This window comes from Phocoena sinus, chromosome 2 (assembly GCF_008692025.1).
Source record: "Phocoena sinus isolate mPhoSin1 chromosome 2, mPhoSin1.pri, whole genome shotgun sequence".
In the NCBI taxonomy this organism is placed as follows: Eukaryota; Metazoa; Chordata; class Mammalia; order Artiodactyla; family Phocoenidae; genus Phocoena; species Phocoena sinus.
In genome coordinates, this window is record NC_045764.1 from 91,377,492 (window position 1) to 91,391,647 (window position 14,156).

A 14,156-nucleotide genomic window follows, 5' to 3' on the forward strand; every position below is an offset into this window, starting at 1 on the left:
CTCTCAAAGTCCATCTCCTCAATTTGGGATGATTCGTTGTCTAAAGGAGGGAGGGAGGGAGGGAGGGAAAGAAGGAAGGAAGGAAGGAAGGAAGATAAAGTAAAATAAAATAAAGTTATTAAAATCAAAAATAATTATTAAGAAAAAAATTAAAAATAAAAAACGGACGGACAGAACCCTAGGACAAATGGTGGAAGCAAAGGTATACAGACAAAATCTCACAGAGAAGCATACACATACACACTCACAAACAGGAAAATGGGAAAAAATCCTAAATCTTGCTCTCAAAGTCCACCTCCTCAATTTGGGATGATTCGTAGTCTATTCATGTATTCCACAGATGCAGGGTACATCAAGTTGATTGTGGAGCTTTAATCCACTGCTTCTGAGGCTGCTGGGAGAGACTGCCCTTTCTCTTCTTTGTTCTCACAGCTCCCAGGGGCTCAGCTTTGGATTTGGCCCCGCCTCTGCGTGTAGGTCGCAGAAGGGCGTCTGTTTTTTGCTCAGACAGGATGGGATTAAAGGAGCCGCTGATTCGGGGTCTCTGGCTCACTCAGGCCAGGGGGAGGGAGGGGCACGGAGTGCGGGGTGAGCCTGCGGCGGCAGAGGCCGGCGTGACGTTGCACCAGCCTGAGGCTCGCCGTGCGTTCTCCCGGGGAAGTTGTCCCTGGATCCCGGGAACCTGGCAGTGGCAGGCTGCACAGGCTCCCCGGAAGGGAGGTGTGGATAGTGACCTGTGCTCGCACACAGGCTTCTTGCTGGCGGTAGCAGCAGCCTTAGCGTCTCCTGCCCGTCTCTGGGGTCCGCGCTTTGAGCCGCGGTCGCGCCTGTCTCTGGAGCTCCTTTAAGCAGCGCTGGTAATCCCCTCTCCTCGCGCACCAGGAAACAGAGGGAAGAAAAAGTCTCCTGCCTCTTCGGCAGCTCCAGACCTTTTCCTGGACTCCCTCCTGGCTAGCCGTGGTGCACTAACCCCTTCAGGCTGTGTTCACGCCGCCAACCCCAGTCCTCTCCTGGCGCTCCGAGCGAAGCCCGAGCCTCAGCTCCCAGCCCCGCCTACCCCGGCGGGTGAGCAGACAAGCCTCTCAGGCTGTTGAGTGCCGGTCCGCACCGATCCTCTATACGGGAATCTGACCGCTTTGCCCTCCGCACCCCTGTTGCTGCGCTCTCCTCCGCGGCTTCGAAGCTCCCCCTCTCCGCCACCCGCAGTCTCCGCCCGCAAAGGGGCTTCCAATAGTGTCTGGAAACCTTTCCTCCTTCACAGCTCCTTCCCACTGGTGCAGGTCCCGTCCCTATTCTTTTGTCTCTGTTTTTTCTTTTGCCCTACCCAGGTACTTGGGGAGTTTCTTGCCTTTGGGAGGTCTGAGGTCTGCCAGCGCTCAGTAGGTGTTCTGTAGTAGTTGTTCCACGTGTAGATGTATTTCTGGTGTATCTGTGGGGAGGAAGGTGATCTCCGCGTCTTACTCTTCCACCATCTTCCCCTCGTCCATCTTATTTGTTCTTAAAGGAAAAATTGAATCTTTTATATGTACTTTTTTTTTTTTTTTTTTTTGTGGCACGCGGGCCTCTCACTGTTGTGGCCTCTCCCGTTGCGGAGCACAGGCTCCGGACCCGCAGGCTCATAGGCCATGGCTCACGGGCCCAGCCGCTCCGCAGCATGTGGGATCTTCCTGGACCGGGGTACGAACCCGTGTCCCCTGCATCGGCAGGCGGACTCTCAGCCACTGCGCCACCAGGGAAGCCCTATATGTACTATTTTTGTAATATGCTTCCTGTGCTTAATGAAATATTGTGATAGGTTTTTTCTTGTCACTAAGTATGCAAGAACCTCATCTTTTTTTTGCATCATAATTTTTAATTGCTGTGTAGTATTGCAGTATATGAATGCATTATACTTTAGTCCCCTATTGCTGAAGAGGCTTTTCAAGTTTTTTGCTCATATAAACGTCTCTGCACCTCAAGGTTTAACTTGCCTAATTATTTTGTTACGATAAATTCTTCGAAGTGGATTTGCTAAAGAATACAGTATACTCTTTCTTATGACTCTGAATACATATTGTCAAATTGCTCTCAGAAAAGTAACTCCAATTTAAGCTCTCTCTAGCAGTATGTACATCTGTAATGGTACTGATATTTTTAATCGTTGTTGGTCTAATACATGAAAGATGGTGTTTAATTTTCATTTGCAGTTCTTTAATTATCAGTGAGGTTGACCATGTTTTCATGATTATTGACCTTTTTTTTCCTTTTTGGTAGTGAATTATCTGTTCCTGTCCTTCACCCTTTTCCTGTTTTTTGTAAAAGTTCCTTATTTAGTAAAGATATTAATTCTGTACTTGTATTTGTTACCAATAAGTTTTTTATGGTTTATATTTTGTCTCTGGAGTTTTGTGACATCTTCATTGTTTTAATACTTGATACCAGTTTATAAAGTAACCTTTGACTACTTTGAATTTATGAATTACATTATTTTATTCTTCAAATTAGAAGTCACTTGCAACAGACCAAAGGATAGGCTATAAAATACAAAGCTAATTTTTAGTCATGTTTTTATACTCAGTGAAAATGAATATCTCATTTACTGTAGTATTTAAATAACAGGTGTGTTAGGGAAGGGAACTCTCACCATAAATGTTAGTTACCAACCCAGATAAGAAGGAAGCCAATAATAGAGGAAAAGTTAAAGATTAGAATTCTTTTGTTGACTGAAGACTAGATGGGAAATAATGATAATAAAAACAGTAATAATATTTAACAATTGTTATTGAGTTCTTACTTCGTGCCAAGTATTGTGAACCTTGTTGAATTTGATGTCAAAAAAGGGAATTATTCACCTCATAATTCTCTGTTGCTGTGGTCCGAAAGAAAATACTGGATCAGTTGGACTATCTGATCCAGAAAAAAATGTATGTTTTATGGAGGTTTTTGGTTCTTAAGTAACTAATTTTTTCTTTTACAATTCTATAGGATTTGATTAAACAATATAATACCTTAATAGAAGAAATGCTTCAAGTCCTCATCTATATTGTGGGTAAGATTAAAACATGTTTTGAAATAGAACATGAGTTACTTTTTAGAGAGAACATTAATAAGAACTGTAAGTTATTTTGTTCTTCTCCCAAATACAGCAGAGAATATTAGAGATTAATGTGACTAATGTGATTGATATGTTTAGGAACTCACCTTTTAAAAAACACAGCTATTACATCTTCATTTTTCAATACCTGATTTGTAATTGTTTGGACTTATTTGTAGAGATCTGGGATATAATTATCCTAGTTAGAAAAGTAAATGTAAAATAACTATGTCGAGTGCTAAAAATTTTATGTGTGTGTGTGTATATATATATATATATATATATATATATATATATATATAATTTCAATGTAACATTCGTCTAAGTAAGATATATTTTCATCAAGTCATTCTGTTAAATTACTTTGTGCAAATATTGGCCATACTTCTACTTTTGTATATTCTATATTATAGTCTCTGTTGATCTTACCAGCTAAGTAAAAGTTTTTGACTTCTCATTCTGGTTCTTATTTCTTACTGTACTGCAGGAGACACTGCTTTGTATTAATACTTCCTAGTGAGGTTTCTAGCCATTAGCCAAATCTGAAAACCTGGGTTCATTTTATTTGTTTATCAGGGAGCTAGTTGCTGGGCTAGCTGCTTGTCTCAGCAGGAAGTGTGATAAACCATCATTGCTAAGTGAGATTGCTAAATCTTCCAGGCACTAACTCTTCTGGAATAACTCCAGAGTATTCCATAGGAAACTGCTGAAAAAAATGGGCAAATTAAAAATGTGTAGAAGATTTTTAAGTTGGTGACATACTTTATTAAATTACAAAGACTTGAGGGGAATTTTTGTGTTTGTTCTTGGAATACTATATGAAGAATTTCTAATACTGCTTATTAATGCTATATATTAAAATTGCTAATATATTTTTGCTGTTTTATATTTTACTATTTTATTATTGCTAGTATTATTTTGCTGTTATTTTGTTTACCCAAATTCATTGGGTATTTCCTTCTATGTGATTTGATTTTTAGTTAATATTTGCTGCATTCCTGAGTATAAGTTTATTACCTTTAGGAGTCATCATTTTTAAAAGTGTGTGTGTTTGTGTGTGTGTGTAAAATCTCTGATCATATTAAGATTAATATAATCTCTGATTATATTATATTAATTAAGAAAACATTAAGAAGTAGCAAAAGATTTGGATTAGGAATCAGAAGATCTAGAGTTGACCTCGCTATAAACTATCAAGAGTGTGCCATTTACATTTTTAGGGTCTCAAATTCTTGATTTGTAAAACGTGTAAGTAATCTACATGATCTCTAAGGTTCTTTCTAGCACGAAACTTATAGAGGGTACTGCTTTGGTGGAAAACAATTGAAAATTACAGTGTTTGAAGAGGAGTGAGTCTGTTGGAAGTGAATTAAATTAACAAAATGTCATTCTTTGGCTAATTTGTAGAATTCATCAAATCTCTTAGGCAAAAAATTCCTGTCTTCTAATAACCCTCTTATAGATATCACAGGACTTTGTACTCATGTTGTAGTATTGAAAATCAGTGGTGACATAAGGTCAAATATTTTAAGCCTTCTTGAAGCATTGGGGATTAGATGCTGTTGACACCAGTGAAGTTCCCGTAGTTAATTTAGCTATTTTCTCTCCCCATTTGGCAGTTTATCGAGATGAAAAGTGGAAACCTGATCATGTGGGCATGTTAGCAACACCATCCATTCCTGATACATATTACTATTTTGTCATTTAACCCATAAAGATATTTTTAAGTATTTTGTTTTTTAGTTTTCACTTTGTTCTTTCTTAAATAACAAGTAGAGACAACATTGAGGAAATCTTGAAAGAAAAGCTATTGTTCCATGATGGCCACTACTTATTCAATGCTATCTTCCTTGTTTTCTGGGTTAGAGACCATGCTAATTTAATCGAGGGGCCTTGTTTATAATGTGTGAGTATGTGTATGTATATGTGTGTGTGTGTTTAAGTTAAGAGAAGGCCTGTGTTCTTCAGATCTCTTCATTTTTCTTCCTCTTTTAGCAAAGAGACTCTTGTTCAAATTTAGGAACATGTCCAAATAATTATTGGTTACTATCTCATAGATTTGATTTAATGCAGTGTTCTTGATGGGAAGAGGTTTAAATGGAAAGCAATTAATTGTTTTACTTTTTCTTTTCATTGTTTGTATTAGGAGAGCGTTATGTCCCTGGAGTGGGAAATGTGACCAAAGAAGAGGTCACAATGAGAGAAATTATTCACTTGCTTTGTATTGAACCCATGCCACACAGTGCCATTGCCAAAAATTTACCTGAGAATGTAAGTCCAGTTTTGTTTTTCACTCCATTCACCTCAAGATGGGATAGTTTTTTCTTTTTCTTTAATTGGAAGCCACTCGAAGTTTTTGGAAAATCTGTTTAGGAAATTTTCAGATATAAAACTCTCACCATTAATTTTTTTGTGGTATAAGCTTTAATTCTGGGCTTTTGGGCATTAGGAAACATTTTAGAGACATTCTGTTTAGAAAACATTTTAGAGCAGGAAACTCTTTGCTTTTTTGTTTTACTTTAACATAAATTTTCTCCAGAGGAAAAGGGGACTTCCTGAAATGCTGAGACTATTTGGGTGGTGTGTTAGTCTGGGTCTTCTGAGAAGCAGATGTCAAGACAAAAGATTTAAGATTTAATTAGGAACAATGACTATGAGAGAAATGGTGAGGAAGCTGGGAAAGGCTGGGGGAGCCATCATACTGTGGTGCAAATCTGACTCCAGGTGAAGGAAAGAGGGAAAGAACGTTAGGTAGGACTGTCCTAGACTGCTGGGTAGTCTAATCAAGGCTTGTTGCCTTCCCATGTCTCCCAGAGTGAGCCTGCATTAGTATCTCTGTTCTCTAGCTGGAGGTCTGCAGGGTGCAGTCTCATGGCCGACACAGGTGATATTTATGTTCAGTATTGCTGATATTGAAGCAGTAATCCTAAAGATTATGAGTCATATTTTTCACTCCGAGATTTAATTTTGAATTAGAACAATGATTCTTAAAAGAGATTAGATTTACCTGTACTATCAAGGCTATCCAGAGAAGTAGAATGGAGGTAAGCTTTGACTGTTGGTCATTTTTCTTCCAACATACCTGTATCTTTTTCCAATTTCATTGTTAACTGATTCTCAAACTTTAACCATTTGGCATATCACCTTCATAATATTTGCACATCTGTCTACCAATTTTATAATTATTAATACAGTTTATTTATTTATTATTATTTTTGGCTGTGTTGGGTCTTTGTTGCTGTGCGCGGGCTTTCTCTAGTTGCAGCTAGCGGGGGCTACTCTTCATTGCAGTGCGCAGCCTTCTCATTGTGGTGGCTTCTCTTGTTGTGGAACACAGGCTCTAGGCACACGGGCTTCAGTAGTTGTGGTGTGCAGGCTCAGTAGTTGTGGCTCACGGGCTCAGTAGCTGTGACGCACGGGCTTAGTGGCTCCGTGGCATGGGGAATCTTCCTGGACCAGGGATTAAACCCACGTCCCCTGCATTGACAGGCAGATTCTTAACCACTGTGCCACCAGGGAAGTCCCTTATTAATACATTTTAAAATCAACTTACATATTTCCTTAGCATCTTTCTAAGCAATATTACAATGAAATAGTAGGTTTAACATTCTAGATTAATTTTTTCCTAATACATGTTAAGATAAATGAATATTCAGAAATTTAAAAATATATAATTGTGTGCCACCTAAAATAATTTCACATACCAATAATGATATACATTCCGTATTTTGCAAAAAAAAAAAAAAAAGCTTTAGTGTCTACCCTAAATTTTCACTGCTTATCTCAAGTACGTTTTTAAAGGAGGCTAAATTTAATTTTTGCAACACTATAGGAATCTATGAATTTGCTTTAGTATATTGACTAGGTCCTTATCCTGATTTTAAATGACTTCATTAAAAAAAAATTCCTTATTGGGACTTCCCTAGTGGTCCAGTGGTTAGGACTCCGTCCTTCCACTGCAGGGGCATGGGTTCGATCCCTGGTCGGGGAACTAAGATCCCACATGACGCACGGCATGGCCAAAAAGAAACAAAAAAAAAAATTCCGAATTCAAGGAAAAATTCAGGCCAGTCAGAAAAAAATAAAATTATTATAATTGCAGAAGCCAGAATATATTTGGACATCTACATATGTGTTTTACTGTAGATCCTATTTATTTTGTTACCTTGGTTTTAGGGATTAGTACAGCATGGGCATGTGCTTAAATGATGTGGGTGATGAACATACTAGATAAAGAAAATAATTTCTTTGAATTACTGGTTGTATGTGTATATATATATATATGAGGGCAAACTTAGATTAAATTTCTTCCTTAAGCAGTTTATACATACATCTTACCTCTGTTAAGAAATTGGTCGTCCCTCAAAACAAAGCTGATTGGTCTTAGACCTAATTTTTAAATATTGGAAATTGATCTTCTTTTATTGTTCATAAAACACTCAGGAATGCTATTGAAAGTATATTTCAGTTCACAGTAAGAGAAGATAAAGTCATTACATGAAGGTAAAAATGACAAAAATGTTGTTTCAACAGGAAAATAATGAAACTGGCTTAGAGAATGTCATAAACAAAGTGGCCACATTTAAGTAAGTACTTAATATTTATGCTTATTCTGAAAGTTAGACCAATCTTTGTTCTTGTATTTGGGATACTTTGTAGAAGCTCTGAAGTTCTTTCCTAAACTCCCAAGGACAAAAACAAAGTACAGACAGAATGGGTGATAACAAGGGGCACACTGTAGGCACTTAGTACCTGTATGATGAAGAAATGAGTATTTTTGTCAAGTGAATGAGAAATGTCCATTTGTGATATTAGGTGACTTAAGTAAGCAAAGAAACCTTTCGATAGTCTCTTTCCCATCAATTCTAAGCCATGACTTCGTTTATTAAATTTTTATATTGTATTCTAACTTTAGACTTTTCTCTGCTAGAATTAAAACATTATTTTGCAATCCTTTGATTCTTTGAGATACAAAAAAATGGAAATAAGGTTTTAAGTGGATTAATTCTTGAAATTAAAAATTGATACTGGTAGTGAATTTTACTGTTATAGTAATATATTTATAGATAAATTGCTAGTTTCAAATAACCTTAGAAATAGAGTGTAGCTTTTTTATGCTCTAATATTGTTCAATAAAGTATTTCACTCACTTTGATAGACACCAAAAGCTGTTTAATGTGCAGAACAAATATGGTGTGCTCCTTTTGGCCTTAATGCTTTTCCTTATAGTTCTCTGTAGAGGATTCACCACTATATTTTCATTTACAATTCAATTTTCTACAGATATGATATCTTACTACCATTTTATATTTGACCTTAGACAATGCAAGCTGTAGTTGAACAGGAAATCTTGAACAGGCTTTGTTTTTAGCTTCTGAAGCCTTAGGGATTTAGGTAGGGTATGGGGTCAGATCTACATAGTATAAAATAAACTTCTTCAGATTTGTTTAAATTTCATAATTATGAAACACAGCTTAGCTGTTACCAGGACTTTGAGCTTACAGTGTAGGGTTTTAGTTTTACTCTTGAAGTGAAATTTGTCATTTCAGTTTAAGCAACTTGAATGAGATAAGGCTGATTTCTTCTCTTGATTTTGACTTTTAGATTAACTTTTAGGTTCTTATTTTGTCTTACTCTATACTTCAAGAGCACTGCAGTTCACCTCTATATTTTCTGTCATTTTAGGAAACCAGGTGTATCAGGACATGGAGTTTATGAGCTGAAAGATGAATCATTGAAAGACTTCAATATGTACTTTTATCATTACTCGAAAACACAACATAGCAAGGTAGGAAAAGTTATCCTCTTCAGTAAATAGCCTAAAATGCTTTATGCTTTCCAACTCCATAGAAAATTGCCTGGTTTTTCTGTAGTTTCATACTGGTTTTCATTATTAGAGCTCATTATCTTACCCAAGAAATTAAAATTGAATCAGTAATGTTACCTAGTTCGTAGAAAATACTCAGATTTTCCTGATTATACCAAAAATATTCTTTTAGTTGTGTTAGGGGTAGGAGGATTCAATCAAGGATCATGCACTTTATTTGGTGTCATGTTGCTATAGTCTCCTTTAATTTGGAATAATCTTTTTGCCTTTTTTTTGTCTTTCATAACATTGACATTTCTGTAGAGTATAGGCTAGTTGTCTTTTAGAATATCCTATATTCTGGATATGTCTGATTGTATTCTTGTGAGTAGATTCAAGTTAAACATCTTAGGGCAAAAATACTATATAAGTGATATATTGCATCACATCAGTAGGCACATATAATGTCTGTTTGTCCCATTAAGGGTTGATGTTAAGTTAGATCACTTAGTTAAGGTAATATCTGGCTTTGTCCTTATAAACTGAATAATTTCCAGTTTGTCATACAATGCCCTGTATATAATAGACACTAGGTAAATACTGTTGACTGAAAGAATGGGGACTAAATTAGTGATGAAGATTATTACCCATCTATTTTGCAGTGGTTTTCCCTAGGGCAACCATTTTGTTTCTGGAATAAGGTAGCATTTGAATACATATTTCAGTATATAAAGTATTTTGGTAGGTTTGTGAATCTTTCCTGCCTGCTTCAAAGTACCCCATTTGTTTCATACTTGTCAAGTGGTGTATTTTAAGATAGACTTTTTTTTTAAATATATATAGGCTGAACATATGCAGAAGAAAAGGAGAAAACAGGAAAACAAAGATGAAGGTAAAAAATGAGACACTGAATTGACTCATTTTGACTATATGCTGTGATTTTGTATCAGCAAAGCATATAGTGTTTTGTTTTTGTTGTTTTTTGAGAGTGGGCAACTAATGGAAGTGCAAAGAACCCTTTGTTTCTTGCTCACATATTAAGATATAGCCTACATCAGTGGTGATAGAATTTTAAATTTATAACAAATGGAGTTTATTTTGGGTGACTTACATAGTGACTTATTTCCCTTGACATTGATGTTTTCAGTGCTTTAAAGGTAACAAAGATCATGTGTTGTTTTGCGTGTAATATATAATTCTGACATTTGCAATTTAGCATGAAGGATAACCCAAATAAAATTGTACCTATTTGTCTCTCCTGACATTGATATCCTACCCACTTTAGCATTACCACCACCTCCTCCTCCTGAATTCTGCCCTGCTTTCAGCAAAGCAGTTAACCTTCTCAATTGTGATATCATGATGTACATTCTCAGGACCATATTTGAGCAGGCAGTAGACCCAGATTCTAACTTGTGGACCGAAGGGATGCTCCAGATGGTATGTATACCGAAAATATTTTCTCTATTTCAAATACTTTCTCTACTTCATAGAGTTCTTGGAGGTCTGGAGAAGATCAGTAGTCTAACTTTCTGACTTCATTCAGAACCACAACTAGAGCACCTGAGACCTAAGGGTCATTGAAAACAGCTTAGATGTGGCACAGATTTCCTTGTGACACATTCTCAAGTTTTTAGGATCCTTACTCTTGAGAATCATTTACATTAAAAAAAAAGCAGAGAAAAATTTTTAAAAGGGCTGTTCCTGCTAATAATAAATTGGCATGTCATTATTGTATCATAGTTTTCTGTATTTTTATTTCACATTGTATTATCAGGAGACAGTATAATAAAGATTTGAAGACAGGTTTAGGCTTGAATTTACCTCACTTGGGTTAGCGCACTTCCCATTTAAGGAGCAAAGAGTAATTTCCCCATTGCTAAAATGGGTTTACATATAATTATTTCATAGAGTTGTTATGAGAATTAGCTCATTAAATGGAAGCAGTTATTTTTTTCTTCATACTGTTATGGATAAGTTATTTAATAATGTCACCTTTGGTAGCTGTAATAGGATATTTGTTTATCACCTGCCAACTAAATTTCCTTGGCTGTTATTGGTCTGGAGGCTCTAAATGCTATCATACTCTATGTGTATATCACTTTTTTTTTTATAACAGCGGTAAATAAATGCAGTAAAAATTTCAACCCATAGAGATATATTTGAAATCAAAAGTTAAAATTTCTCTCCCTGCCTCCCATCGCCCTACCTAAAGGTTTGTATCATCTGAAAGTCATTCCACATTAGAGCATATAGGCCTACCTCATGCTTATAGCTGCATATTTCATTATATGGACATCTATGATGCATTTAACTATCTCCTGTTAATAGACATTTAGGTTGTTTTTAGGTCTTTGTATAACAGAGAACACTAAAATGAACATTGTTGTACAAATATCTTTGTACACTTAAGTGAGTGACTCTGTTACACTAATTCCTAGCACTAGGTCTGTACCTTTACATTTTTGATAGATATTGTCTAATTGGCCTCCAAAAATGTTATACTGATTTAGTTTCCCATTACCGGTGTGGTGAAGAGTGCCTGCTTCCTAACACCTTTGCCAGCTCTGTATTTTACTAAGCTCTAAAATTTTTGCCATTTTAATAGGTGAAAAATAGATGATCTTGTTTCACTCACATTTCTTTAATTTTAAGTGAACTTGAACCCTTTTTTTTTGGCCGTGCCATGTGGCTTGCGGGAACTTCCCTGACCAGGGATTGAACCCAGACCACGGCAGTGGAAGCCCAGAATCCTAACCACTAGGCTACCAGGCAACTCCCAAGGTTGAACATTTTTCATATGTGTATATTTCATTTCTTTTTCTGTGAACTGCTTGTTCATGACCTTTGCACATTTTTTACCCATCAGATTGCTTATTTTTTTACCTCCATTTAAAATGTATTTACCTGAAGAAGCACAGTTTTAAAGATCTTGTCCTACTTTCCTTTTTCAGGCGTTTCATATTCTGGCATTGGGCTTACTAGAAGAAAAGCAACAGCTTCAAAAATCTCCCGAAGAAGAAGTGACATTTGACTTTTACCATAAGGCCTCAAGTATGTTTTAGTATCATTTTCAACACAGTTTCAGCTATTTGCCAATTTGTAACAGAAAGTTTAGCTCTGACAGGATTTTAATCTGTTAGTCCTTAAGACAGAAAACTCTGAAATTGTTTTAAGTCTTTTTGTAGCATTTTTAGTTTTTAACATTTTCAATAACACAGGTATGTTTTTTAATCCCCACGGCAGTCCTTTTACTGCATGATCTCACCCCCCTTTTGGGGGTGCTGCATACATTGATGGTTTCTTACTTTCATTCCTTGTCTCAGTATTATCAAATATTTGCTGCTATCTCAACCATAATGTTTACGCTACCCATCTATGGAAGATATTAATGTTCCTGAATTTAAAATGATTGCGGAAGTCTGAGTGAATGATAATGTGTTTGTTTTGCACAATTTTCAATGTGGAAGAGCAGGATAGGTTTAGATTAGATTTTTCTTAAACGCTACATGATTAAGACAGTTTTTTCAGAGCACATTCTAGGAACATTGATTTATAAGATCAATAAGACAAAAGCATCTCATTTTCTATTTAAACACTATTTTTTAGATTCTTGACTACATCATAAACCTATTCAGTTTATGGATAGGACAGCTCCCACTTCCGTATTTTTGGGAGCTTTGGTTCTCAGTAAGTACTTTTAGACAGTGAGCCAAGTAGAGGGAAGGCAAAAGATATATCATTAAGGGTAGTTTTCACTTAGCAGCCCCAGTGGAACATATACAAGAGAGACCTAAAGTAATTTCGGTTTTTCAAGTTCTTTAATTTAATACTTAATACTTCATGTAATTGTAGATTCTTCCATTGAAAAATTAATGTAGTTAAGGGATTGACTGCAAACTTTGGTTATCAATGTGAATAACATTAACTATAAATTATAATTTATACATAATTATGAAGATATATGTTCATGATATATACTTTTTGTGTTTTAAAAAAGGATTGGGAAGTTCAGCCATGAATGCTCAAAATATACAAATGCTTTTAGAAAAACTCAAGGGAATTCCCCAGTTAGAAGGCCAGAAGGACATGATTACATGGATACTCCAGGTAAAACTGAAAAATAAACTGATCATTATCTTGGTTTAAATATTTAAGAATCTTCTGCTTGCCTTTAAGATTAAACCATAATATTCTCTAATTGTAAAATCATTTACTACTGATTTTCATGATCACTCATAATTTTTCATGTTAGTAATCCTATTTTCCCTATGTTTTAGTGAGGGCTCTTTTTAATAAATTAACATTTATTCGTTTCATTATTCAGTAAATATGTATTGGGTACCTGCTTATGTGCCATGCTCATTTCTAGGCTCCGAAAAAGACAGACAAGGTGCTTGCTATCATGTTGCAAACATTGAGCTACAGACAATAAACAAAAAAATTATCAGAATAATTCAGTAGATGAGTAGGGGTAACTTTAGATGGGTAATCAGAAAAGGCCTCTTTTAGGTGGTAACACTGGAACTAAATGACATGGAGCCAGTCTTATAAGAATCTTGAAAAGTCCTCCAGAATGAGGGAACAGCAATGCAAAAGCTCTAAGGAGGCCAGAAAGAAGGCTAGTGCGACTGGAACATAATGGGGGAGGGATAGAAAGGTAGGCAGCAAGGTCAGAGGCACAGCCGGGGCCAGATCATATAGGACCTTACAGGTCAGGGGTAAATGGATTATAGGGACAAGAGTAAACACAGGGTAACCATTAGAAGATTATTGCAGTAATCCTGGTGAGAAATGAGCATGACTTCAGCTAGAAAGCAGATGGCAAGAAGCTGGACTGATTCACGTATAATGTGATAGTAGGAGCTATAGAAATTGCTGATACATTAGATGGAAGAAGTGAGAGAAATCAAAATGACTCCTAATTTGGAGTTTGAACTGTTGGGTGGATGGCAGTGCCTTTGGGGAGGAGTGAATGAGGGGTAGGGAGAGAGGTCAGGAATGTTACTTTAATGGAAAACCCTCCAAATGGAAACATGAAGCCAAGGTTATGGAGCTTCCTGTCACTGTATTTATGAAAATATTTTTATGTTATCAGCTAGATATTATGTTGATAATTAGAATATAGGGTGGTTACATCAATTGGGGATCTTTGTACTGATTTGTACTTCAAGCAGTTAGTCCTTTTTATTACTTAATCAGAGACACTCCTTAAACAAGTGTGATATAATTTGATATGTAACTATAAGGTAATGATGTTATCAAGATTCCTCTTGA

The 14,156-nt window shown here is 36.2% G+C and overlaps 1 protein-coding gene across 5 annotated transcripts in view; it reads left to right on the forward strand.

The window, feature by feature from the left end:
- Window positions 1-14,156, forward strand: part of UBR1 (ubiquitin protein ligase E3 component n-recognin 1) — a 184,606-nt gene that overhangs the window by 116,697 nt on the left and 53,753 nt on the right. For all 5 annotated transcript variants that reach the window (XM_032622213.1, XM_032622215.1, XM_032622214.1 and 2 more), the window contains 8 exons: window positions 2,965-3,028; window positions 5,220-5,344; window positions 7,607-7,659; window positions 8,759-8,861; window positions 9,723-9,771; window positions 10,165-10,319; window positions 11,834-11,933; window positions 12,880-12,989. In XM_032622213.1, coding sequence (XP_032478104.1) covers window positions 2,965-3,028; window positions 5,220-5,344; window positions 7,607-7,659; window positions 8,759-8,861; window positions 9,723-9,771; window positions 10,165-10,319; window positions 11,834-11,933; window positions 12,880-12,989 — 759 coding nt within the window. The remainder of the gene's footprint in view (window positions 1-2,964; window positions 3,029-5,219; window positions 5,345-7,606; window positions 7,660-8,758; window positions 8,862-9,722; window positions 9,772-10,164; window positions 10,320-11,833; window positions 11,934-12,879; window positions 12,990-14,156) is intronic.